Below are 27716 nucleotides of genomic sequence, written 5' to 3' on the forward strand. Positions count from 1 at the left end.
AATAGGCCTTAGTGTAGGCATTGTAGATAAGTAGAGACTCTTGGGGAGAGATCTCAAAAGAGGACGAGACCGGGTTGGTCACGGTCAAGTCAAGACTAGTGGAGATCATTAGAGACTAGTCGATGGGAGACTAGTTTGGGCGACAAAATGGGGGAGTGTGTCTAGAATAGGCACATAGAGGGGTAAGGCAGCAAGTGTGTGTGCTAGCAACCCATGTCTTGAGAGAAACCCATTGAGTTGTGAATAAGTGTCTAGAGAGGCACCATGCCTTAGAGCACTTCCACCCATTTGCCATGGCAAAAGGCAAGGGCGAGGTAAGGGCTATTACTATTTATGTGAATAGTGGCAGCCATTGCATAAGGTTGGGGTGTTTCCACCCATTGCCATGGCAACCACTATTCTCATGAGATATGAGGAGAGGAATTTGTATAGAGTTTTGGTGTGGGAAGTGAAGAATATGAATAAGTATTTATTTTTAAAAAAATTTTGAAATTTTTAGTTTTTTTTTAGATTTTTATAATTTTGTTGTTGTTGCTGACGTCAGCAAACCCAGGCTAGAGGCCTCCTAAGTCAGCCTTCTCTGCACCTCCAACTCCTAAGTCAAGGGTCTTACAACCTCAATGCCGCCCACTCCCAAGGCCCAAGGCCCAATGCCCAAGTCTTGGATTAATTAAATATTATTAATCAAGCCAACCATGTATAGCCTTCACTACCAATTCCTCTATAAATAGAGATGATTATACATCAATAAAGAATAAGAAAATAGTCCAAGAAAGATCCAAGAGATATCTAAGTTTAAAAACAACTCTTCTCCATCTAGTTTAACAAAGTAAAACCTCCAGATGTGAGCACTTAACCATGCTTATCTTGATCGATATCTTCTTCTTTTTTCTTTTTTTTTTCTTTTTTGTTGAGAACCTTTCCTATTGAGAGAGGCGATAACATACTAAACTCACACACACTACACGGATGCTAGGACTCGAACCTAGGACCTTGCCTGAGGGAGTAAATACTTCAAACCACTACACTAGTGGGTCCTTTGCTGATCGATATCTTAATAGTAAAGATAATGTTCAATTGTAAACGGAATTTTACATTCAATATACGTTTGTAAAATTGATATAAGTATTAAAATTAATTCAATACTTACTCATGATATAACGGGCAGGCAATGAACATAAATAACTGTAGACATATTTTATAAGAAGAAGTATAGCATTGATAGAAATCGATTGTCACAATAGATAAAGAACATAAAAATCTTAAAACAATTAATTATACATTTAAGTAATTTTATTAAATCGTCAGAATAATAAAATATAATTAATTTAGAAACCGTAAAATTAGTATAAACCATAAATATGAAATGAAGTTTATTTATTTACTTATTTAATCACCCCTAAATTCCAACTTGTATACGCTTCTGTGTAGTCCTTCATTTTTATACAATGGTTGGGATTTTATTTCCTATATGCTAACCACAATCTCAATCCTATTGCAATATCATCAATCAGTCTGAGGTGCTTCTAACCATGAGCAAACTACTTGTAAGCTTTTTGATATTTTGCAATATAGCTTTGTCAAATAGTATTTGGAATGGCCAAACAACTTTTAATGTGCTTCAATTTGATGCTGTTGGAGACGGCCAAACTGATGATTCTGAAGTAAGTTTCTCAATTTTTAGAGTGTGTATTTTCGTTTCTTTTGTTATCAATGACATGGAAGGATTCGAACTTGAGAATTCTTCTGATATTGAAAAGAGAAATATCACTAAATTAATACTTAGTTGATGTTTGCGATACGTGTTCGTAAAGGCTTTCTTGAAAGCATGGGAAGCTTTATGTGGAGCAACTGAAGCTAATGATACAGGGACACCAACGCTTGTAGTACCAGCAGAGAAAACATTCCTTTTGCAAGCTATAAAATTCTCGGGTCCTTGCAAATCCAACTCTGTCCATGTTCAGGTAAGAAAGTAAGCAAGCACACACCAATTTTATAATAAATGGAGGACTTCAAAATTTAACAATTAATTAACCAAAAGTTGGAATCAATGAGGGTCAATTTTTTTCTTCATTTTTTCCATTTTCCCGTGCTTAATCATGTTTTAGGCTGACATAATTGAGGTGGGTGGATGACAGATTTTGGGGAAAATTGTAGCACCCAACACTCTACATGCATGGAAAGAGTGTAAAGAATTCTGGATATCTTTTTCAGAGGTCACCAATCTCACCATTAATGGAACTGGAGAAATTGAAGGGCATGGTAAACCTTGGTGGAGCAAAGCTAGGCAACTTCACCATGTTGTAAACAATGTAAATTTGTGAACACTAACATTCTAATTTCTTTGTTTGTTCTACATTTTCTTGGTTAATTAATTTGAGTTGGTGAAGTCTAACATAATAGAATTTTTGCTCACTTCTAGGGCTACAAGGTGAAATGCGACACACGTCCCAAGGTGAGCTCTACATAGTTTTCTATGCATGAACATTTTCGCACGTATTTCTTGGGAAATGTTCCCTTATCAGATTATGAATCTGAACCATTAATATAATTGATTCTTACTTAAACATGTGATTCTGATTCACAGTCTGACAACATATGCATATAACTTTTATCTAATGACAGAAAACTTAATACCAATTCGTGTGTATGTCTCTATATACTTTCTGCAGAGGAAGTTGCCAAAATAATATTGGTAACAAATTATTAGAATGTGGAAAATTGTTGCAGGCTATACACTTCTACAAATGTGATTATCTTCAATTAAGTGGACTTAAACATCTTGACAGTCCAAAAGCACATATTACCATAAACAATTGCAACAATGTTAGTGTCTCCAACCTTCATATTATTGCACCTGAAGATAGCCCCAACACAGATGGAATTGACATCTCCATGTCAACCTTCGTCAATATCCATAACTCCACAATTGGAACTGGTAATATCAATGCATCAAATCTTCTATCTCTTTCACTTATTAGCAATATTATTATCGTCAACTAATTATTATGTAATTGCATAATGATAAAATAATAATTGTTATTATTATTTTACATTTAGGTGATGATTGTATTGCTCTTAATAATGGCTCATCACATATCAATATCACCAGCATTGTCTGCGGACCAGGTCATGGAATTAGGTCAGTACATATTTTGATTGCTATATGTTTTTGCAAATAATGCACGCTAAATGCAAGGGGTTTGTAGCTCAAGTAGTTAAGAGTATTTATATTTGTATCCGAGGTTCTAAGTTCGGCTCCCCCTTCCCCAATTTCGCTTGTATCAACAACAAAAAAACATGCTAAATTTCTAACTCCTCCATATATAGTGTGGGAAGCTTAGGTGAAGATGGAGCTTATGAGACAGTAGAAGAGGTTCATGTGCGAAACTGTACTTTCAATGGTACAAAGAATGGAGCTAGAATCAAGACATGGCAGGTAATGAACATTAAACCCAATACAGTTCATGAGCCCTGATCCTTTTTTTCACTGATGTTGTGCTTATGTCCAAAGCAACGTCGTTTCATGATTTTGTTTAAATATGAACCCTAAATCATTCTAAATCCTGAAACGCCGTCGTATTGAAGTTGAACACAAGCACAATGTGTCTTGAACTAGTCCAATTTTCCCATATAACAAAAACAATCATGTTTTGTTTTGTTTTTTTTTTTCAGGGCGGTTCTGGATACGTCAAAGGGATATCATTTGAGAATATCACACTAATAGAAGCTAAAAACCCTATTATCATTGACCAATATTACTGTGATAAAAATGGACACAACTGCAAACCGTCAGTGAGTTTTCTCCATTACTTTTTATTGTAAAGGTCTTCAGAATGAACACTTTAATTAACCCAGATTTAGTTAACTTAATTCTGATGTCAATGGGGTCTAGTCCAGTGGAAAAGGGCCTTGATTTGCAGACCAAAGGTCTCAGGTTCGAATCCCCACGGCATCATAATTGTGTGTGTGTGAGTAGTTTAGACTAGTGTTTGCACTAAAAAAAATTCTAATGAAAAACATGGGTTGTGATTTCAATTTTTTTGGAAAATTGACAGGCTTCGGCAGTAAATGTAAGTAATGTGATTTACAGAGGGTTTCAAGGGACTCATGCAAATGAGGAGGAAGCGATTATATTTGATTGCTCCAACACTCCAGGTTGTCAAAACGTAACCATGAACCAAATCAACATCACTTCCACAGTTGATCCTGGAAAGAACATTTCTGCCGCTTGCAAGAATGTAAATGGAACTTTTGACCCTGCTGTCCCTTGCTCACTATGGGCCTATCTGCACCCTTGATTGACCCAATTTTGATTTGTTTCATTTTAAAAGAAGTGTTTTTTTCTTCAAATGTTAGCTTAGGAATATTTTTTCAAATGATGTTGGGCGTGGTAAGTAATGTAGGTCGGGATAAAAAAGCAACAAATTTGATGAGTTTTCAAATATAGTTTATGGGTGTTGTGAGTAATTGCATATTCTGATTACATTGTTTTTGGGTGCTTGAAGACTTTTATCTTCGTGGAGTCCAAATAGTTTCTTTACCATTGTGGGCTGACATTTTCCTCTTTATGTGATTGAGTTTGCATTCTTGATGAGTTCATTCTCATCTCTTTTAAACATAAAGGGTGAGGTGTGTTAAGATAGTAAGGGCTAAGGAACAAGGAGTGAGTCTTGTAAAGGCATCTGAAAACCATTGAAATTTCTCAACTGGGAGGTTGGACCAATTTTTTTTCTCCTCATTATTATAAATGATTTGTTTTTTAGTACAAGCAAAATTGGGAAAGCAGAGAATCGAACTTATAACCTCGGGTGCTCTATTATATATGAGTTGATTATGTTGTTTCTGTTGTTCAAATGAATAGATAGGCCATGAAAGTAGCTGAAAGACAAGGATGAGACTGAATTGCAACTCCATTTATTACTCACCTTAGCAACTGAGTGAACTAAATACATGGCCATACATTCAATTACAGCTCAGGATGCAAAAAAGTGAGAGTAGTAGCAGTGGCATGTACTAATATTTCCATTGAGTATTATAAATCCCCAGCTAACTGTAGATATGTGTCAATTCAAATCCACATGAAACTCATTAATGTATACCAACAATGACTTTGATGAACATATTTACAATCATAATGAACTTTTCAACCCACTCTTCCCCATCCAAACCCATACAACAAACCAGTTACATACATCCCAATTGACATGAACACTTTTGGCCCATTTCCTATAGACCACAAAAGGGTCTAAAAAAGATGAAACAGAGGAACAACACAGAAAAAAGAATTACAAAAAACACAACAAAAAATGAAAGATTCTTTCATTAATTCGCATCTTCCGACAAGTACTTTAAGTTAATCTTCCAAGTCATCTAATCACTTTTTTCTCATCAAATGATCCATCCTTGATCAAGTTCAAACTTAGACTATTGAACCGCTCTCGTGAGTACTGCCTTGAAGCTTTCCTCCAATCTGTGCCGGCCTTCATCATTGCAGCAAACTCCTCGTAACTTATTCGTCCATCCTGCAATCATGGATGGGCATTGTGTGTGAACTCTAAGCAAGCATAAAAATAAATTTTTTTTCGACACAGATCATGGAGGACTGGCATGATTTTAGAGTATCATGCATGGCAAGAAAAATTCCTGTTTTTGGCTCAGACTAACAACATGAAGATACAATTTCAAAAGGAAAATGATACGAATCATTTATAATTTTAATTAACATGAGATTTTACCAACCTTGTCTGTATCCACGTCATTAATAATGGCATTAGTAACATCTTCAATGTTGTCATCAACTTCAGTAGCCAAGGCTTCTCGCAGCTCCTCAATCTCAATATACTCACTTTGGTTTCGATCAAAGAATTGAAATGCTTTGCGAAGGTGCACCTCATCATTGCCCATCTTTCTTAGATGAACGGAAATGGCTACAAATTCTCCATAGTCCAGACATCCATCATTATCAACATCACCCTGTTAAAGAAAAAGCACAACCTCTGATTACTATGTGCAATACACAGAATTTTACAATTATGTAATTCAGAAAATAATCCAAGCATTCTTCTGACTTGAATGTACATAGAGATAATACGTTCTGTCATGTCAAAACAATGACTTTTATTCCCCCTTCACCTAAAGTTCATAACTGATTAAAGGTCACTTCTGCAAATTCCTTTTTGCTTAGATATATCAAACATGTAGGTCGACACTGAAGACCAGCCTAAGAGGAATTTGGCCACTTAAAAGAAGAGTTTTGATTTAACTTCTTTTTGTTTCCATTAAATAAAATTGGGGGCTAGGCATTAGGGGGTTAGAGGACTTGGAAGAAGTTAATTCATCCAATGTGATTTCCTGTTAGAAGTACATATGAACAAAATAGTCATGCTTGGAGATAAATTAATGCTAGCATTATGCCATTTTCTATTTCCTCTCACAAATTTCAAAGCCCATTTGAAAGTGACCTTAAAGGCAATAAATTAGGGGCATTACTTCATAGTCTAAATGCCTTCAGATTTAACCACCCCGTTTTTTGTCAACACCCCACCCCCACTAAATTTTTTTTAAAAAAAATTATGGCTTTTTGCCGTCCCCTCACTTTTTTCTGGCCCCTGGACATTTACAGTTGTAACTGTAATTGTATCACAGTTACACCCTCAAGGTTACATTTTTACTTCTCGATCATTGCTTAAGACTTGGGAGTTCAATTCTTAATTTTTAGGTGCAGCCCAAATCCAGGAACTAAACCTTAGACCTTAAGCTCTAAAATTGGCCTAAAGTAATCTATATCTCAAATTCTAAGCTCTAAGCCTCCCTAAACTGTATAAACCATACACTTATTCAGGATAGTACTTACAGCTTCCATCATAATTTGAAGATCTCCATCAGGAATCTGATGGCCAAGTTTATGCAACCCAACTCTTAGCTCATCAATGTTAATCTTGCCCTTGTTGGTAGTATCCATGAGCTTAAATCCCTCCTGTATGCCAGCAACTTCCTCCATTGACAAATGCTCAGCTATAACCTGTTAATTTAAAATTCCAAAAGATTCAAAAAGACGTGGAAAATAAAAACATTAGTAACAGAGGACTCATTCATATCACAGTAGAACATCCAAAGAAGATGAACAGGGTTTGACATATTATCAAACAGAAATATTTGAGGCATTACCTTCAGTGCTCTCTTCTTGAGCTTGTTCATTACAGTGAATTGCTTGAGCCTCGCCCGCACAGTTTCACCTAAAGAAACATTTGGAGCTTTCTTTGCATTTAGTAACCAAGGATGATCTGCAAGAACAAGATGTATGTTTATATTATGATTCAGAAGTTTTTAAACTCATGAGCAAATCCTTCTAGCAACAAAAGTTTCATTTATACCAAACAATAATGATTGTCATTCACAGAACGGAACATTACCTAGAACTTCCTGAGCTGTAAGCCTCTGCTTTGGGTCAGGATTAAGCATCTTCTTCACAAGGTCTTTTGCATTATCAGAAACCTTAGGCCAGGGGTCTTTCTTAAAGTCCACAACAGAACGTATAATTGCTTGTGCAACTCCCTGTTCAGTTTCTGCACAGCAAGATAATAGATTTGAAGTCAGAAATTATCAGAGATTATAACGCTAGGAAAGCCAGCAAGCAAATTAGAATTCGTAGGAGCAAAGAGAAATTAGAAAAGTGGAAACTTCATTCCATGGTCTTTATTCTACTTGAATGCACATAGAAATACATTTGCAGTAACTATAATCTGGTGGCTGCCACTTATGCTAGTAAGTAAATTCCTAACCTACAACACATAAGCTTGTATTTTGATAACAGCAATGCCAAATTCTGTTTCTATTCGTTATCAGTTGATGAAAATTAACGTATTTGGATTATATATTGGCAAACCATGGTCCATGCGTCAACAGGGTAAGCGCACAGATAGAGTATACGTGGTGAACGTGAAGTTTAATATAGTGTTCCCCTCTTAATTTTTTCAGTGAGAATATAGGCAGATGCAGCTTGCATGGCTATCTAGAGTGAGTGGGAGTGTTAACTTGCAAATACCACCGAAAATTACACGTACTTACTTTTTCTGAACATACTTAAGTCCAAGAAAGTATTCATAGATGTATACATGTCCAACATGCCAGTATGCATGTATGACCATAGTGTATATGTAGACACTTTGGCATGACCATGTAAGGTACTTAACATGCATAAAGGTAATTACTGTCCATCAGGAGTTGTAACTCCACTAAGGAAAAAATATTAAACCCACACGTGCACACACACACACACACACACAAACCTGCCCAAAAAGGTGGAACTCCACATAGTAAGATGTAAAGTATAACTCCAGCGCTCCACACATCTACTTCAGGACCATAATTGCGCCTTAGCACCTCAGGGGCCATGTAATATGGACTTCCAACAATTTCATTAAATTTTTCACCTGGTAATGTACATGAAAAGATAACACATTGGTTAAACAAAACAAAACAAGAAAACCAAATGTGATAGTTTCGAGAAGACTTTACCTGGTTTAAAGAACACTGACAACCCAAAGTCGATTGCCTTTAAAGCAGCTGTTTCCTTCTTGTTTGCAAATAAAAAGTTCTCGGGTTTGAGATCCCGATGCATCACACCATGCTTGTGGCACATCTGCAACAGAATTAAACACATTAACTCATGCCAACGCATGTAAAACTATTAAAAGGTGGATTCCTCAAAGAATAAATCTTGTGAAGGAGAATCTGTTCTATACATAACAAGGAAAAAGAATCAATTCACCAAATTCCAGCAATTACAATCTGACCATCGAAAGCTAGATTAACTGATATACAATGATTATACTCATCAAAGAATTAAACAACCCAACTTACCCAAAAGAATTTTATCAGCTACTTCTTTCTAAGTACTTCCAGGTAATCAACTGACTATTTTCTATCTATTCAACAAAAGATCTTAATTTACAAGAAGCAGAATTAATTCTAAATTTAACCATAGTCTAGCACTTCCAAAACCAAATAGTTCTTTTAAATAAAATCAATCCCCCACTACATAAATTCAACAACAAAAACTCAAAAGAAGATCCAATCACCAATCGAACAGCATCACTCAAAACCACCCAAATTCTCACCTGAACAACTTCCACAATTGTCTTCGTGACGGCGGCAGCCGCACGCTCTGTGTAGTGGCCTCTGGAAACGATTCGATCGAACAACTCACCACCCTCACAGAGCTCCATGACAAGATGGACAGCATGGTCATCCTCATATGTGTCTTTCAAGCTCACTATGTTGGGGTGCTTAGGCATATGCTTCATGATCTCAACTTCTCTCCTTACATCCTCGATATCCACAGCTGTCCTCAGCTTATTCTTCGAAATCGATTTACAAGCAAATTTCTCGTTGGTGGCCTTATCGGTGCAAAGATATGTAATTCCAAACTCTCCTCGGCCGAGCTCGCGACCCAGTTCGTATCTTAGCTCGATTTCAACGCCAGTTGGGTCTTTCAGCACAGAGAGCTTGGTGCCTCCATTGCTCTGGTTGCCGGGGTAGTCTATTGCAAATGGGTTCTTCCTGTTCTTCTTGTCTTTCAACGGTGAACCCGTTTGAGGGGTCACACAACAATTACCCATCTATGAAAAAAAACGCTTTGTTTGCCAAAATGGGTTTCCGAATTTGAACACAATTCCGGAACGAATCGAAATCTGAGCTCTTTGGATAAAAATAGTAGATGGTTTTTTGTTTTGAGATCCAAATTGCTGTGCAGCCCAATTGTAATGAGAATTTTCAGATATAAGGATGGGATTTTGTAGGAAGTATTTTTAGGATAAAATGGAAGATGACCAGAATTTGATATGAGGTAGGTGATTTATGGAAATGAAGAGAGAGGGTTTTGGGTTTGGAATTGGAGAAGAGGCTGAGAAGGAGAATTTAGCGTGTGAAAACCATCATTTGATGAAAGAGAAAGAGAGAGAAGACAGAGAAATGGTCCAGCCTCTTTCGCAGAGACTTCCGCAGGGACTTCCCTCCTACCCGCTCTTTCTCTCTCTAGACTCCCTCTACCTCTGTTCAGACACAGTTGGATACACAGATAGAAATTTAGAGAGAGAATCCAGATTCCAGAAGGGAAGAGCTTTGTTGTTTCCTAAAATATTCAAAACAAAATTTAATTATCTCTATTTTTTAAGGTGCATAAACTATGCCCTCGATCTAGGTCCAAAATTACAAATGACATCTAATTTTGTTTACCATGTCTTTTCTCTTGGTATTGACAATAGTACCCCCGTTGCCATCTCTTATATTTTGATATAATTTGTTGTATATAAAGAAAAAGAAAACAAACCATTTATTGGTGAAGAATAATAACATCATTTTCAGGTAGGATCAATATACATGAATACCAAGTGAGGTTTTGTTTGTTCTAACAAAAGTACATCAAAATTAGAGTTGGACATTTCAAATCGTAAACGGGTCAGCTAGCTCAATTATGTTCTCATTTTTTTCTTTCTCTCACGTAGTGAGAATTTGGGATCTTCTTCTCTTCGCTTTGTCTCGCTCTCTCCGCCTCTCTCATCTCCTTCATCAGCTTGATCCAACTTCATCAATTTTTTCATCTTGTCTTAATTTTCTCCAATTAATAACCTAGTCGGTATGAAAAATTAGATCTCTAGCTAATGGTTAATTGCGTTCATCATGCCTTGATTATCTTCATTAGTTGAATCATCTCCGTCATACCTCCTTGGTCTTCTTCATGATCAGCTTAATCCAACTCCATCACTTTTCCATTATCTCTTGTTCTCCTTTAATTTTTCTTTTCTTTTCCTTCTTAGGGATATCTTGCTCACTGTGAAAGTGGCTCAATAGTATTCCAATATTCATGCATTAACATAAATATATATCTCTGATAAATGCAGTCCTAGCCTCCAAGACATTTAAGTACCATCAATTACATTCTCATTACCAATTTGAAGTCACCTTAATTTGTGTATATGTCCGGAGAGAATTCTCAAATAAACTCATTGGTTTTGTTGTTGTTGATAATATGTGTTATTCTAAACTAATGTATGAGAAATGAAATCGAACTCAGATGCAAGGAGACTGACACACTAATCAACTGACCTAACTCATATATGCAAATAAACTCATTGATTCGGATACTGTAAAACATGTTCTTTATATCAAAAACACACAGAAGGTACGTACAGATATCATTAGATTAGGAAATCTGTGTTTTTGTTTAAACAAGAAGAGCAAGGTACTACGAACAATGTGTAAATGGAAAGATGCAACTGTAGCCCCTACAATAGATAATCTCTCTCTCTCTCTCTCTCTCTCTCTCTCTCTCTCTCTATATATATATATATAAAACACCATTATCACCCTTGGCATACACATCCTAGTTGACTCGATCACCATCTTTGATTCATATAATACAAATATATAAATAAATATATGAAAAGTAGTTCCTGCATTGAACCCAATAATATTATGTTTACCTCAAAATAGAGGTTTTCGGTGGACCAAACTTTAAAGAAAAAAAAATCATAGATCAAATTTAAGTTTTAAATTTTTGAAAATTTTAAAATTTACTTAGTTATAATAAAAAAAATTTGAGAGTTGCTATGAAAATTATAATTATTTAATTAACACTAGTCTTTCTGCATCTGCGAGAGGTTTTTTTTTTTTAAAAATTTAAATTTATTTTAGAATTAAAAAAGATAATAGGTAGTTGTGTTTCATAAAAAATACTAAAATAGGATCCATTATTTGATTTTTCTTTTAATTTTAATTTTTTTAATATGAAAAAGTGTGAATTTACCATATTATCTTCATTTAATTAATAATTTCAATTCTTAATGTTCGCATTAACCAAAGACATTTTTTGATATTTTAAATGTTTTACCATTTATGAATTTACCATACAGATAATATGCATACAAGTGTTAGTGTAGTAAATAAGAAGAGAAGTTAGGGCAATATTGTGATAACGTAAAGGGACAAAAGGTTGGTCATCTTCTGGGCCGACACGCTATGCATTCAGTTGACAAAAGTGACCTACTCTCTATCCTTCTCGTTATTAAATAAAAAAGACAAATCTAATGGATTATGCTCACGTGGCTCGATTTAACTGGCTGGCCTTGTTCATCGTAGACCTTCTAGAAGCCACCTCTGATATACAAATTGCCTTCACAATTTAATTCAGTATATGCCACTGACTATACAAATTATCTCGGAAGGGTACTTTTGTCCGATCAGGATATTTTTATAGCCTTTATTGACCGCCAAGTCGCGCCAAACCATTAACTGCCAAATGATTACTATTTGTAATAGGGTTTTTATTAGGGGTGGACATTTGAACCTGCGAACTGAGTCGAAAAATCGAAAAAAAACCGTGTTAACAAAAGGAAGTCAATTTAGGCTAAAAAACCGAACTAAACCGCTTTGGATCAATTCCTGCCCCGATTCTTATCTTGGAAAAATCAATCTAAACCAAACCGAACCAATTATATTAAGTTTACTTATTCAATTTTACCCAAAATTAGTAGTAAGCTTAATTAATATGCAACTAACATTAGTAATTCCAAATAATATTTAGATATTTTAGTATAATTAATACTCAAATGTCTAGTTCCAATTTATACCAAACTAAATAACTAATTTAGTCCAATTTATTTTTCTTGTTGGTGAACAATACTCGTTCTTGTTGTACTCCTGCCTATTTTTCTCTTCTTTTCTATTAAAATGTCATAAAATTTTGAGTATAAAACTACAAATCTGCAAATTAATCCTCATTTCTATTTGGCCAGACCCTCTTGGTGTTTTTTTTTTTGTCGTCGATACCAACAAAAATGCCCGAATAAATAAAAAGCTAGTATCTGTCTCCAAGCAGGCACAGGGGGCCCAGCCGTCCAGGGATGGGGCAAAAAGGACAGTTTCGTCATTTAAACGGAAGAACAATATAATGGCATCAAAAGCGTCGCCCTCCAATTTTGGCATATGGGCGACCAGTCAAAGATGACGATTTTGACTCGTGGATGCACCATGTTGAATTTTGGAGTGGCCAAGTAGACACTACTTTTAGCCTTTTTTTTAATATTTGTGCTCCTTTATTTTTGTGACTCTTTTTATGTGACGTTAAGGCACAGAATTTTATCTTGATTTTGGTTGTCAGGATCATGAATTTTTATAAAAACTGAAACGCAATTGGTTGATGCTTGAAATTGGACTCAGCAAAAGTGCAGCTCTGAGCCAGCCGGAATACCGGAGGAAAGTAAACGCCACAGATATCTTACAAGACAATGAAGACAAAATCTATAATAAATTCAATTAGAACGGTATTAATAGAGTGTTTTGAAATGACATTTTTGTGAATCGAGATCAGTATGTCGGGTTTATTACGATGTCGTATTTTAGTGTGATGATAATTAATGCAATTCTATCATTCTGTTTATTACGATGATAAGTGAAATTATTAAAAAGTTAGATGGACTCAAGCTACACTTACAATTAATAGTCTAATTGATAGAAGTTGGTTTAGACAAAGTGTAGCTTGAGTTCATCTGACTTGTGAATAGTACTTTGTTTGGCTTTGCTGCATGATGAGTAAGCCACATAATTAGGCTTAATTACTAATGTGGACTCATTAGACAGCTCATCTAAGCTCATATGTTTTACTAGTAGTCGTTTTTTATTTAATGAAAATAAATATTATTAAGTCATGAGAGATTACCATGCTAAAAAAGAACATCATGATGCTCCTCAAAGCAAGCACAAGTTTTCTCAATATGCAAACACAATCTAACTAGATGATGAGTCGGACCATTAGCACTACGACGAACATGAACAAAGCTAGCTATTTCAATGATGATTCCTAAAAACTCTTTTGTATCCTTGATAATCACAGGCAGGTTGGGTGCCTGACCATCCCAATTTTTTTCCTTTTAAAAAAATTACCTACATGTGTTATAAGCCCATTTCAAAATTTAAAAAAATTAAAAGCAAACCCTACACATATGTTGCTCATTCAGGTGGTCCCATATCTTTTCTCTCCTCTTTTGGCTATTAGACTTCTTGTTTCTCTCTCTCTCTCTCTCTCTGCTACCCAATAGCAGCAAGTTTCTCCCTTTTTTTGGGGGGTCAAATTCTCCCTCTATTGGCTACATCTTCTATTATCTTGGGTGGGCAACTTGGCAACAATATATTCTCCTCTCCTTTTGTCAACAACAAGTATTATTCTCATTCTCTCCTTTGCTATATATCTTTAATTATAGTTTTAATTTAAAAATGAGTATTTTAGGAATTAAGGATGAATTATAATTTTGGGATTTTGTTGAAATTATTTAGGGCTTTGATTAGGGATGAATTATTGTATGGATTTGATTTGGGATTAAATTGGGTATTCTAGGGTTTAATTATGGATGAATTATAAATTTTGGTTTGGTATTGTTGAGATGCTACTATGAAAATTTGTTTGATTTTTTATTGGTATGTTTGATTAAAATTCTTTCTATATATTATTCATAGCCTATCTTTTAAGAGTTAGAGACCCAAATGACGAATACAGCTGAAATAGTCTGAAAGGATGCACCCTTAAAGGCAACATAATGGAAGCTAAAATTACAAAACAAAAGAAACATTCTATCTAGTCGTTGAGATTATAAAAGTTTGCCAAAACCAATATCTACTTGAGTGATTGTCCCTAGTATTCTTATTCTTATGCTTATTATAACCGAAATTTATAAATGTGAACGATGCTTTTTTTTTTTGGTCGAAAATGGAATTCAATAGAAACCCACAAAAGGGGAGGGGCAGAACAACAAACAGAGGCGGGAAAACCCAGCCATACCAAACATAAATAAAGAAGGACAAAGGACAATCTAGTACCGAGCAGCAGTCTAGCAAACATACCAAAGTCCCACGAATACTCCCCACACACCTAACTAATGAAAGCTGGGGGGGCTAGGAAGGCCATCCTCAATGTGAACGATGCTTTAACATTCTCAATGTGAAACCTGACTTTGGCATTGCAAACAAGTATAATTGAGGCTGTATCCCAATCCATCCACATGGATCACCATTCAATTAAATGCTTACTAATGGGCGGTGCCAATGTTACTTTGACAATATTTCCAAGATAATGGTTAGGTTTCATGACAAGTTAACCAAAATGTGGGTTGCAATGCACCACATTTCATTCATAGTTGCATGGAATGGAAGCAATTGGAAGCCACACGTCACTCGTTTATTTAACGGGGCCTTGTATTGTGCTGCACCCACAAAGTTTATATTGGTTGCATTTTAGGTCATCTTCAACATGCATTTTTCTTTTCTCTCTCCCATTTTCAAGTCTTATTTACGTTTTTCAACCATAGAAGAAAAAGTCTTATGCACTTGACGTCGATTTCAATTTAAAAAAAATGGAAGGGGTTTGGGAGTTTTTGTTCTTTGTTCATCGCAGGGAGCATAAGCAAAGTCCCACTGCTATTTAGGCCTGCAAATCCTATTAAAGAACAATTTTAATCGTCGTTAACGATAATTTCATCTCGTGGTATCTAATCTCTACTTTATTGGATAATTCCAAATGGAATCTCACCATTTTCACTCTAGCAATATAAGTTTCAGGTGAAAAGAAGTAATAAACTGCCCGAAATCGGCATAAACACAAAAAGAGGTGTATCGGTTGAATTCTGGTTGGGTAATAACGAGACAACCAAAATAAGCCTGGATCCAATGAAATGATATAAAGCTTTGTTCTTTTACACTTTTACAACATGCTGTCACTGTTGACTGAACTTTCACTTCAACAAGGTTAGCATGGAAATTGAGTGAAAAAAGTAAGCTTGGAACTTGAAACTTTTGCAATCCTGGTGGCTTTGCACCTTAGTGATCATGAGAAGCTAATGATCTTTTGTTTTTCAAGTAAAATTACAAAGAGAGTCCCGAGAAATTCCTAAATTCCGTTGATTATATAATAACCATATTTAGTTCACGATACACATGTATATCAGAAACATGAAAGCATAGTAGAAGCTACTATTTGTCATTTCTCTCTTAAGGCTTAAGCTACGTATTCTATCTTTCTTATGAAAAATACGTTTGAAAAAAGAAAAAACCCAACCACGCATTTGAAATTCTCCTCTCCTTTTATACATGAAATAATAATGACAATTCTAAGGAGAATTTAGGAGATGCTTCTGGAAATTTCCACAAGCGCAACTCTTGAAAATTCCATGTGGTGATGCTTATATTCTTGTCAGTTTAGCAATACACTTAGCAGACGAGGAAATCATTTTGTGGTAGAGAAAGACCAAGTAAATGCCATGCCATGTCAAATTTCAAAATTGGTCACAAGTCATGTGCTGCAAATATTTTTATTTATTTCAAAACCAGTCACTTTTGTTGGCGGTACGTGTGAAGTATTGTTGGTACCAAGTCAATAATGGACTTTGTTGAATCAGCCTCTCTTGTTAGACTCGAACTGTTTTGGTCGTTTGCTTTGCCAGCAATCCCCAACAAGAACTTTCATAAATTATTAAAAGTCAACGACCTACTGGAGTTTTTTTTTTTTGGTCAACACCAACTGAAGTTGAAAATTACCTGGTTTTTAATTTCTCTTATGGTCCCCACTCTTCATATGTGATAAACTTTATAAAAAAAATATTAATGAAAAAAAATAAAATTATTATCCATTTTTAATATTTGGGTTTAGATACTAATACTTGTAAGAATTGAAAACAAGAATGTGGCTGTAGTTTAGTGGTAAGAATTCCACGTTGTGGCCGTGGAGACCTGGGCTCGAATCCCAGCAGCCACACTTTCAATCTTTTTCTCTTTTTAATTTTATTTTATTTTAATGTTAAAAGAAATTTGCCCCTCTCTTACTCTAGGCCTTTATCATTAATTCATTTGTTTTTATTTTTTTATTTTATAAATACAAACGATAGTCTAAATTATTCTAAAATAATCTAATCTACGAGAACGAATAGTCAAACTTGATTACAAGAGGGGGCTCACTCCCGTTGTTTAAAAAGACTGCAATGAGACGAAATGCTTCATTTATGAATTTTTAATCGGTCTTATGATTAACATCAGAATTGTTCTCACCTCTGTTTGGACCCTCTACCGTATTAAGAATGGAATCAGAAACTTCTATTTAACTTCAAAAATATTTTCAGGCAAAACAAGAAAATATAATTCAAAGATATTAATGACTCGTTCTAGAGGCCTAAAAATTTCTTGTGTGTGACCAAGCTTGGTTCTAGACACACATGATTACCATGGATGACGCATTACACACGAAATGGGCAAAAGACCCAGCTGCTTCCATTAAATGATTTGGCCAGCAGAATCTAAGAAACATGAAAGCTGGAACTTTGCTTTGGTCTCAAGTTTACTAACTCAACAAATCCAACTTTCTTGAGCACAAACAGGGTCTCATATCCAGGTCTACTCAATCTTCATCTTTCTGGTAATCTTACCCTAAGACCGTAAAACTTTCTCCGAAAGACCGAAACAAAACAGCAGTAACACTCTTCATGACCCAACATATGAAGACATAAGAACAGCTTCAGCATAAAAAAATACATTCGGGGCCACATCTGTCTCTGTCAAGAGTCAAACATGGGATTTTTTAATAGGAGAGTGAGTGAGTGACATAGCGTACCTGTTAAGCAACTGACTGCAGGCCTGAGCTCGAGCAAGAACCAGTCAAAACTCAAAAAAGACAAATAATATTGCATCACTTGCTAAAAATTATTTTTCCATTAGCTTAAAATAGCAGATACAGTTACTTGGTAAAACAAAACCTATCGTCTTTCGGCCAATTAAATGTTTGATACTTGTAGTCTTCATTACAACTCAACATCAGAAATCTTCGTCAACCCACTTGTCTTCACATCATCAGTGAACATCTTCTAGTAGTACAATGTTGAGTCTTGTTCTTTTATATATACAACCAATATTGCAAAACTTGACTTACTGTGTTGATGTCTAACAACGTGACTTTCTATGGTTGATTTCTCAAGTCACTCAACAAATATGCGATGAGTTTCGCAAATACTCATCAGCCCACATGGTATATATTTACAAAACTACCTGTTTGATTTCTTTGAGAACTTTGGGTTTTTGCACATTCGGATACTCGAAGGAGTAACCTCCACCAGTTCATCCTCTTGAATATACTCAATGCAGTCATCCAGACTGTAGTCCAATGGGGTATCAAGAATCACTGGAACAAAAAAAAAAAGAAAAAAAGAGAGGAGATTCTAGATTATTAATTGCCATAAACTGAGGATTGTTGCTGCAAATGTACAAACTCAAAATATTGATTTACTTATAAAAGAGAAGAAAACATGTGAACCCAACCATTTTGTAAGCAATCAATTACTAAGTAGATTATTGAAGTCGGAGAATGGAGAGACCTTCAGAAACTACTAGTCTAAGAAAAAGGCTACTGCATGGAGAGACCTTCCAGAAACTAATAAAAAGCCTACACTGGTTCTGGCAAATATTACCATACCACCTCCATTAAACTTAAGAAATATCCTATGTCCTTATAAATATAGGGATAATTCTGTTCTGAGAAAAAGAGCAGACATTAGAAACACGAAGTGCAAAAGTGAAATATTATGAAAATTCAATCCATGGCTTGCTCCACAGAGAATACAATTCATTATTGCGTCTATCTAAAAGTACTGTTAACAATGGGCAAAATAGCTTACAAATACTAAAGTAACAATTTGTTTAGACAAAATTGAAATGTTTGAACACATTTTAGTCTTTGTTATTAACTTCTCCTCTCTTTCTTTGTGAGATGAAGTCGGTGTTATTAACTTAAAACAGCTAAACCTCACCCAATATACAGTCGCGGTCAGCACATCATAACTTAAGAAATGTAAAGTTAACAATATCAGAAACGGAATTAACTCTTTTACCCTAGACATGAGAGAAGTAGAACAGGTACTATAGTTGGTTCTCACCTGTTACATCTTTGTTGGAACGGATGTTTGTTGCAGCCTTCTTCTTACACACATTAAGGGATAAGTCCCCAGGCCGCTGATGGATGCCAACTATCTGACCTTTATAAACTTCCACCCCAGGACCAATAAACAACTGCCCCCTCTCCTGTGAACTAGAAATGGCATAAGAAGTACTCGTTCCACCCTCAAAGGCAACCTGAAAATATTGCAATTCAATTTAGTCATCCTGACACAAGGGAAACACACATGCAAATGTGTGCAGAGCACATATATGATCTTACTTCTCTTTTGGATGATTTGTTCTCAACACTAGAAGTGCAAAAAGGGTGCATGTGATATAACAACTGTTGTGGTCACTAGCCAAAGGCTTTCCACCACCAGGACTAATAAAGTCAAACCTCAAAATATAACCACAATCTCAGAAATTACCAGTGAGCCCAGATCCCGGGTACTCATATCACCAGCCCAAGGTCCATAGCTATCAAATATTGTGTTGAGAATCGCAGTGCCACGAGAAGCTGTTAAAATTGCATTTCGCAGACCAAGAAGGCCACGAGTTGGAATTTTATATTTAAGGAAGGTTGTGCCTTCCGACCTAGCACATGCAAAAAGTCCAGATAATCAGACATCTGTTGCATTCACCAAGCAGCAAATTTAACCAATAACTGCCAACAAAAGTAGAGTAAAAGTACAGATGTAAAAGTTGAGTATATAATAACACTGTGACACCCCACAGTACCCGCGCGCTTTTGGGGAATTGAACAGATGACAACAAAATATTAGTCCATTAATTTTCTTTTGGTTACATAGCTTACTAATTTCAAAACCAATTACTTTATAAGAGCGATCTACATTGATACTGTTGCTGCACCAGTTTAGGAAAAGAGTGAAAATGATATCCCTGAGTAGCTGACAAGAAATGGTGTAAAGAATGTACTATACAAATATCTACTGGTGAAATACTCTCACGAGGTCTTTCATTATGGGCTGGGTTTTTTTTTTTTTTTTTTTGTGTGTTTTTTTTTTGTTTTGCCATGATTATGGGCTGTTCAGTTGCATTAATGTTGCACCTGCATGTGCGGATGCATATAGATTGGTAACCAATCTTATTTCTGGGCATTTACCGTATATCATATCTGTAGATCTATCTTTTACATAATGCAAACTTCTGTTTGAACCTGTAACCATTATGCTGCCACGCAGTTTCATTGGTAGAGTCATAAAGACAGTTACGTAATACTCAAGCATAGTTTATTGCCTCAAACTTCTGTTTGAACCTGTAACCATTATGCTGCCACGCAGTTTCATTGGTAGAGTCATAAAGACAGTTACGTAATACTCAAGCATAGTTTATTGCCTTTGGTTCTAATTTTATGCATTACTTTGAATTTATTCAAAAGATGATTAGTCAAAAATGAAAATAGAAGCAGAAAAATTCTACATACCCAACCCCTTGCATATCAAACATCTGCCCCCGTCTTTTGCCAAGAAGCTCAACGACAGCGCCCATGTGTTCTTCTGGAACCTCTACAGTGGCAATCTGCAAGCAATCCACATGATACAAATGACTGATATCAGAAGAGTGGTAGCATGATTTGTAACTTATCAGGAACATTTTTGACCAAAAAGAAACGTGAATCATTTGGAAATATCTGTGCTATATTTGTAAAAAGCAAGGCATCACAATTCTTATGAATTAAATACTGCATTTATTATTATTTTAAAGTAATATCACCATGTGCCTTATTTGTATTCAAATTGTTTCGAAATGAAGCATAAATATTGGTCTTCAACTATAACCGTAGCTATTGACCTTTCACCCTTTTCCTAAACATCAGACATTAAAAAAACATTTAAACAGAAATCACCTCATATGGTTCCAACAACTTGTCATTCACCCTTTTGTTAATAACTTTGGGAGGTCCCACCATGAATTCATACCCTTCTCTTCGCCTACATTGAATAAACGTTTAAAATTGTGTATGCAGAAGAATAGGATTATGTTAACAACAAAATAACTGTACTCACATGTTCTCTATCAATATGGTAATATGTAAAGTACCCCGTCCACTAACAACGAAGGTATCTGCTGTTTCACCATCTTCAACCTTCATAGCCAAGTTACGCTCAAGCTCACGAGAAAGACGATCTCGTAAGTTCCTACTTGTAACATACTTTCCCTGAAATATAGGAAACCAATTTCCAATCAAAATGCCAAACAAGACAACAAACCCTTGATCACTTAATATGGTGCCACCACTAATTGCCACAAAGACATGTTAAAAAGAGATATTGATTAGGGGGCACCTTATGCTGCCAGATAATTTGGCATGCTATGTTGCAAGACTGTCAATATGGACCATGATTAAATGGACCCTTGTTCGAATCTATGGTGCCGGATTCCCATTCTGACATCATAATATGCCAAATATCTGGCAGGAGAATTACCCTATGTATGTTATATGGAAAATTGCTCATCCATTGCATTTTTAAAGTCCAGACGCTAAGCTCGAATCCCCTTATATCTTCAGCTCCATTACTGACAGGGTCAATACTTTCAAGTGTAGAATCTCCTCTTTAGGGCTCAGGTTTTGTATTTTAACTCTCAGTTTTTCGATGCACAATTTAACAATAAAATAAAAATGCATTCAAACAATCCTATGATGGCTTTCTAACGCCAACACATTTGAAGTGCAAGAACATCTAGGCGTCCATATGTAAGAACATACCTCGCGTCCGACAAACGGTGAAGTGTTGATAGAGAAAGCCATTTTCACAGTTGGTTCCTCCACCTTAATTGCAGGTAATGGTGTCCCATTGGTCTTATCGGCAATTGTCTCGCCAATCTAAATAAATTAAAAATATTAAAATCAGCCATGAAATTCTCAGATTTTATAAAAATCATATGCCATATATCAATGCAAAACTAATAAGTTGTCACCTGAATATCATTAATTCCACAAACAGCACATATATCACCAGCCTCCACACTTTCTGCAGGAACCCTACTGAACTTCTCGTACACAAAGAGCTCACTAACTCTTGCAAATCGACATGAATCTTCTGAGGTGCATACCTATAAAAATCGAACCATAAGAAGAAGTTAAGAAACATGTTTCTTTTTCTGTATAGTAGCCAATGAATGTGATCACAAAGCATTAACATAAACTACAGTAGACCAAAAGGAAATACATAGGTACGGATAAGATTCCAAGATTCTATCTGAGTATCATTGGTTTTATGGGAATTAGTTATAGACACTTGCATTGCATTAATATGTTAGCAACCAGAGATCATGTAATGAAAAGAAAAAGGCTAGAATGTAGCATAGAACGTATTCAAGATTTGGCTCAAAATCACCTTCACATCCATCCCCTTCTTCAGAATCCCAGCATGCAAGCGTCCAATAGCTATTCGCCCTTTGTGTTCATCATACTCGATATTTGTAGCCTGAAATATTAAATACAGAATAAGCTATATGATGCTCATGCAAAGTAAAGTTGAAGTAAATGAGGAGCTAAGGTTTATAGTAACAATTTAAAGCCATACAATATCATGTGACAAAATAAGAATTTTTTGTGGTGCAGTTCAATTTCCCCACCCCCCGCCCCTCTACTGAATCTCTTTAATATGGGACAGAAATTTAGTAATTCATTATAGTCAACTTTAGCCTAGCAATTCACTTTCTTCTTCTTTTTTTTCCTGAAATGCATTGTTATTATTAAAATGACTTGCTTGGACTCAAAGCATATAAGAAACTTTATAATTAATCCTTGAACACACTTCTAGAATTATGTAAGCAGGAACTCATATTGCCTAAGGTTGTGTACATTTGTTATTATGTGTTATGGCCAATTACTAGCAAATGTTCTAGACATCTTGAGGGTATAATTATTTCCCCATCATATAAAGCACATTTTTACCCTTTTTCCCACGGAGACATGCCAAGGCAAGGAAACATCATTGAAAATTCATTTAATTATAATGTATAACAAAATAAGAACGATTAATATAAAAGGGTCTTGTTCTTCATCTTCCACTAATCAATTTCAACTAGTCAAGATATTAAAGAGTCTGAGCCTCCTTTGACTCTTCTCTCATACTGAAATGGTGTGTACTGCATCTGGGTCTTTATATGCAGACCCCTGTAGTTTCATTATATTGATCAGCCTTTCTTGATGCAATAGTTTGTTGTTAAGTTCTTAACGTATTTAAAGCACTAGTTACATTTAGATTGGACAGGTCAAGATCAGTGAATGAGCATTATAAAATAAAAAGAGAAAGAATGATGAAATTAAAGAAAAACCACTAACAAGCATTTGCAGTGAACCATCTTTGTCGATAGCAGGTCCAGGTATGCATCTCATTATGCTCTCAAAAAGGGGTCCAAGATCATCTGCCAAATTATCCGCTGACAACCCTGCCTTTCCTTTAATCCCACTAGCATATATTGCTTGGAAATCACACTGCATGTAAAATGAATGTCGGAATGAGGTTAGACTTTTCCATGCTTTAACATTGAAGCAGCAGTGCAATCCAAAAGCTTCATAGACAAGACAATTAATATAAAGAGGCGATGTCACGGATAGATCACTTTGTAGCTTTCCTAATGTGATCGACATTTCAAACAGGTTTTAGAAGGAAATTCCTTGCCATTATATCCCATAGCAACCACAAACTAATTCCAAGTAGTCCAAGATGCCTTTTCACTGACCCAGATATATCGATTCAAAGGCATTAGGTTTCCAATACAGGACCAGGTTTGAGAAACAAACAGAATTCCAAATGACCAAAATCAACCAGTAATGTGAATTCTATGTACGCCACTCCTCAAACATTTAGTTACCTGTTCATCAGTCGCATTTAATTCAATAAAGAGTTCAAAAGTGGAATTGATGACAAAATCTGGACGAGCTGAAGGCCTATCAATCTTATTCACAACAACAACAACAGCATGGCCAAATTCTAGAGCCTTCTTCAAAACAAATCTTGTCTGCGGCATTGGGCCCTCAACAGAATCTACCTACAAAGAGAGAAAGAGCAAGCAAATGATGAGAAGCAAGCACCATAGGAAAGGATTACATGTCAAAGCAACAGAAGGTACAAAACGGTACCACTAGAAGAATCCCTTCCACCATATTGAGGATCCGTTCGACTTCGCCTCCAAAGTCAGAATGGCCAGGAGTATCAATTATATTAATCTTTGAATCTTTATACGTAATAGATGTATTTTTGCTTAGTATAGTAATTCCCCTTTCACGCTCTATATCATTTGAGTCCATTATCCTTTCCTGAACAAATTGGTTATCGCGAAACACCTGCAGAAAAGCCCTATCAATCTCATTTGGAATTTAGAAATGACCAACTTAAATCATATAGAAATGAAAAAACGTCTACCTTTGATTGCCTCAACATTGCATCAACCAAAGTTGTCTTTCCATGATCAACATGCGCCACAATTGCTATATTCCTTATGTCACTTCTCCTCATCAACTTTCTCCTCCTTTCTAATACAATAACCCAAAATTCCCAATTAGACCAACTTTTCTAAACACAGACATAAACACATTTCTTCTCTAAGACAATAACTCAGTTCCTAATTAGACCAAACTTAATCCAACCAACACACACACACACACACACAAGAAAGAAGCAAGCAACTTCTATGTGACTAAAATGAAACGTAAAGAATTGCTGCAGTAAACAGGAAAGAACAGAGACATAGAAATGAAGGATTGCAAGAGAAGAAGAAGAAGTGAAAGTACCTGCGGTGGCTGCTTCGGTGGCTTCAGAAACGGAGCATTTGATTGATGGGTGAGTGGAGAAGGGTTTTGGGTTACGGGTACGGAGTTTGAGTGTGGTGGTTTTGGCGGTTGAAGAAGAAGGTAAGCTGAAACCGAAGAGTTGCTTGGAGAGTGGAAGAGGAGAGGAAAGGTTGGTTCGAGGGTTAAAGTTAGGGTTTGGGAGGGTGAAGGAGGAGCTGTGGAAGCTGCATGTTGCCATCTCCATGGCTCTCTCTCACTCCTCACTCTGTGCTCGCTCACAGTTGCTCAGGCTCAGGGAGAGAGATAAAGAGGAGATTTGGCAAATGAGGCTGCTATTGGAACTTCCAAAGCAAATAAATACACTTGCGGGAGGCCCTGTTTACTCCACGTCATCGTTGAGAGGGCCCAAGCTAGGTGCGTCCCCTGTCTTTTTAGGGTCCACATAGGCCCATTTTATTTACCGAGGTGGATTTTAAAGGATTTCAAATGAGTTTAAAAATTCTGAGATATTTAACTAGGATTTAAAGGAGAGTATAAAAGTTTGGCAACGACTATTCTCTTTCTTCTTGTTGGCACTCTCACTCTTTGTTCCACTGTTGCTCTCTTCTTCAGTTGGGATTCTTAGTTCGAACAACGGCTTGACTAGTGGATATCAATTGGTGGATCTTTAAGTCAAGGTGACTATAAAAAATGTCAATTTATTTTGAGGATTGGGTTTTTTTTTTTCCTGAAAAAAAACCGTTGTGATTTGAGTTTTTTTACATACAAGAAACCGAATAATGATTAATTTGTATCTTTCTTGTCTTTCATGTTGGACATATTGTTGATGTTGAAAATTTTGTGACTCATTTGAAAAGCATTAGGTATAAATTCTTAATTGTAATGATATTATGAGCTCAGACATTGAGTTCATCTTCAACTCATCTTCGTCAGAATTGTTTTATTATATGCTGACGTTTGGTTTAATATTTAGGCATGCAATTACCAAATCGTAAGGGGATTTTTACAATTTGTGTACGTAACTTGGCATGCAATTGGCAAGCTTATGCATTTTCAGAATGCAATTACCAACTCATTATTCTGTTATTACAATTAGTGTATGCAAATGCCATGATATTTGTAGCCTTGTTTTTTTTTTTTTATATACGGAAAAAGACAATTACAAGCAGAAACCATGCAGGCACGCATGCCCAAACAGGTAAAAAAAGAAAGGAACAAAGCAGTTCAAAGGCAGCCCCGTCTCCCAAAGCTTGGAAGGAGTCAGCCCATGGCCCAAATTCGCAACGGCATCCGCCATAAAGTTCGTCTCCCGGTAGACATGGCTGAAAGAGATATCTTCACAAAAAGAACTGATAAGCCTTATATCCTGGATTAAGGCGCTAATATTCCACGGGGGGTAGCTTCTTGTTTAACGCAATCAATAATCAGCTTCGAGTCCCCTGCGACAAGAATACTGCGCCAGCATCTGCCATCTTGCAAAGCCAAGCATTATGCCATGGAGATGGTGTTGTCACCAATGTTCTTAACACCAGTCAATAAGACATGACCATCAGAATCTCGAATCACAAAACTTGTAGCAGCTGAAATATTGCGAACAAAACCATCAAAGTTTAATTTGACCCAACCACATTGGGGGGGGGGGGGGTGGTTCCATTTAATGTGAAGTAGGAATTTAGGTCCTTTCACACGCTTGAAATTATGGTGCATGTGGGGACCAAATCTAACGTGTATCATGACCTAACCCATATACCACAACTAAAGGACGTGGGATGAGCAAACTTCCCTCCCATTAGAGGAGTGCAGAACAAGGGAGACATAAATTGCTCGTCTAATCCCATTACCACGAAGTGGAGGACGGGATGCGCAAAGCTAGGGAAGTGGGGTTAAACCCACGACCTCGGAGTGCTATAAAAACCCAACTAGACCTCCAGCAAAGGTACGTGAAATTGAACCGAACACTAAGAGTACGTTGCACAAACATTGACTTGAGCGTCGGAGTGACTTTTGCAGGTACTCCCCCCATTTCCATCCTTCGATCTCGGGAACGTAATCCGGAGTTCTCTTTCAACCAAAGGAGCGTGCGGACTTCAGTCAAGAACCTGTGCAGGTATTTCTTCTTGAAAGAAATCCTGCTCCAACAGTTGGCGCCGTCTGTGGGAATCTCGCAAAGTTGATCATAAATATGACTGAACCTACACAGGGAACTCCAAACACCTCCATCCCGGGGAATGCGATGTCCACTCCTCGACCCGGAAGCGCAAGGTCCAACGCCCAGGATGGGGAACCAAGCCTTGCTGTTATCCAGTTGAGGGAAATCATGAAAGAATTGCGCGAAACAAGAAAGGTAGCGGAGAAAGCTTTGGAGAAGGCCGCAGAACATTGCTTGCCGTGAGGGCTCAAAAGAGGGCAAGAGGAAGCAGAGGCATGCGATCTTTGAGGGAGACTCCTCTAGCAGCACACACTCGAGCGTCCGTGACAGAGCCACGGCAGAAGGTCAAGACAAAGATCTCAACCCGCATAAAATGGCGAAAAGGGCGAAGGACACTGATTTGCGCAGTCAAATTAAGAAGATTATCAAAGGGTACAAGCCACAAACACCCGCTGAACTAGCTTTGGAGGCGGCGAAGGGAATCTGCAAATCACCATTCACGGAAGACATCCTGAAAGCCAAGAAGCCAGTTAAGTTCACCCAACCCAAGTTTAAGCTGTTCGAGGGCATAACTGATCCCATTGAACACATCTACCATTTCCAACAACAAATGGTGCTCGAAGGAGATGACGAGGCCCTGTTATGTAAGTTGTTCCCCTCAAGTTTGTCGGGATCGGCCCTGATTTGGTTCAGACAGTTGAAACCAAGGTCTATTGGTGGCTTCACCCAACTCTGTGAAATGTTCATATCTCAGTATATTTGCAATCAGAAAAGAAGAAAGGACGTCACGATCCTATTCAGCACGAAGCAAAGTACCGGAGAAAGCCTTAAAGA

At 36.5% G+C, this 27716-nt stretch overlaps 3 protein-coding genes and 1 non-coding gene across 4 annotated transcripts; 2 read left to right on the forward strand and 2 right to left on the reverse strand.

Annotated features, from left to right (window-relative positions):
- The first annotated feature begins 1532 nt into the window (after positions 1–1532).
- On the forward strand, positions 1533–4301 carry LOC110744465 (putative polygalacturonase At3g15720). The gene is made up of 8 exons (XM_021944440.1): positions 1533–1664; positions 1815–1964; positions 2139–2303; positions 2731–2938; positions 3061–3142; positions 3331–3439; positions 3676–3795; positions 4059–4301. Exons 1-8 carry the CDS (start codon positions 1533–1535, stop codon positions 4299–4301), a joined length of 1209 nt encoding a protein of 402 aa, XP_021800132.1.
- A 763-nt stretch (positions 4302–5064) lies between these two features.
- LOC110744461 (calcium-dependent protein kinase 8) lies at positions 5065–10120 on the reverse strand. The gene is made up of 8 exons (XM_021944435.2): positions 9123–10120; positions 8521–8644; positions 8292–8435; positions 7416–7568; positions 7171–7286; positions 6857–7024; positions 5743–5976; positions 5065–5525 (listed from the first exon to the last, which is right to left on the reverse strand). Exons 1-8 carry the CDS (start codon positions 9621–9623, stop codon positions 5370–5372), a joined length of 1596 nt encoding a protein of 531 aa, XP_021800127.1. The 5' UTR covers positions 9624–10120; the 3' UTR covers positions 5065–5369.
- A 6612-nt stretch (positions 10121–16732) lies between these two features.
- TRNAH-GUG (transfer RNA histidin (anticodon GUG)) lies at positions 16733–16804 on the forward strand. The gene has a single exon. It is a non-coding gene; the product is annotated as a tRNA-His (tRNA).
- Positions 16805–17704: 900 nt separating this feature from the next.
- On the reverse strand, positions 17705–25072 carry SVR3 (elongation factor family protein). The gene is made up of 14 exons (XM_021944434.2): positions 24734–25072; positions 24366–24475; positions 24083–24286; positions 23815–23991; positions 23282–23434; positions 22329–22418; positions 21910–22044; positions 21698–21814; positions 20997–21148; positions 20837–20921; positions 20414–20508; positions 19398–19563; positions 18969–19164; positions 17705–18217 (listed from the first exon to the last, which is right to left on the reverse strand). Exons 1-14 carry the CDS (start codon positions 24975–24977, stop codon positions 18081–18083), a joined length of 2061 nt encoding a protein of 686 aa, XP_021800126.1. The 5' UTR covers positions 24978–25072; the 3' UTR covers positions 17705–18080.
- Between the last annotated feature and the right edge of the window lie 2644 nt (positions 25073–27716).

This window comes from Prunus avium, chromosome 7 (assembly GCF_965620075.1).
Source record: "Prunus avium chromosome 7, drPruAviu1.hap1.1, whole genome shotgun sequence".
NCBI lineage: Eukaryota > Viridiplantae > Streptophyta > Magnoliopsida > Rosales > Rosaceae > Prunus > Prunus avium.

Coding starts and splice junctions, on each gene's coding strand:
- LOC110744465 (XM_021944440.1), top strand. CDS start 1,533: ATGAGCAAACTACTTGTAAGCTTTTTGATATTTTGCAATATAGCTTTG. Junction 1,965..2,138: donor CCAACTCTGTCCATGTTCAG/GTAAGAAAGTAA, acceptor GGTGGATGACAG/ATTTTGGGGAAAATTGTAGC. Junction 3,440..3,675: donor CTAGAATCAAGACATGGCAG/GTAATGAACATT, acceptor TTTTTTTTTCAG/GGCGGTTCTGGATACGTCAA.
- LOC110744461 (XM_021944435.2), bottom strand. CDS start 9,623: ATGGGTAATTGTTGTGTGACCCCTCAAACGGGTTCACCGTTGAAAGAC. Junction 7,025..7,170: donor TCAAGAAGAGAGCACTGAAG/GTAATGCCTCAA, acceptor TTAAATTAACAG/GTTATAGCTGAGCATTTGTC. Junction 5,526..5,742: donor ATGACGTGGATACAGACAAG/GTTGGTAAAATC, acceptor CCATGATTGCAG/GATGGACGAATAAGTTACGA.
- SVR3 (XM_021944434.2), bottom strand. CDS start 24,977: ATGGAGATGGCAACATGCAGCTTCCACAGCTCCTCCTTCACCCTCCCA. Junction 24,476..24,733: donor CACCGAAGCAGCCACCGCAG/GTACTTTCACTT, acceptor TTATTGTATTAG/AAAGGAGGAGAAAGTTGATG. Junction 21,815..21,909: donor GTGGAATTAATGATATTCAG/GTGACAACTTAT, acceptor TAATTTATTTAG/ATTGGCGAGACAATTGCCGA.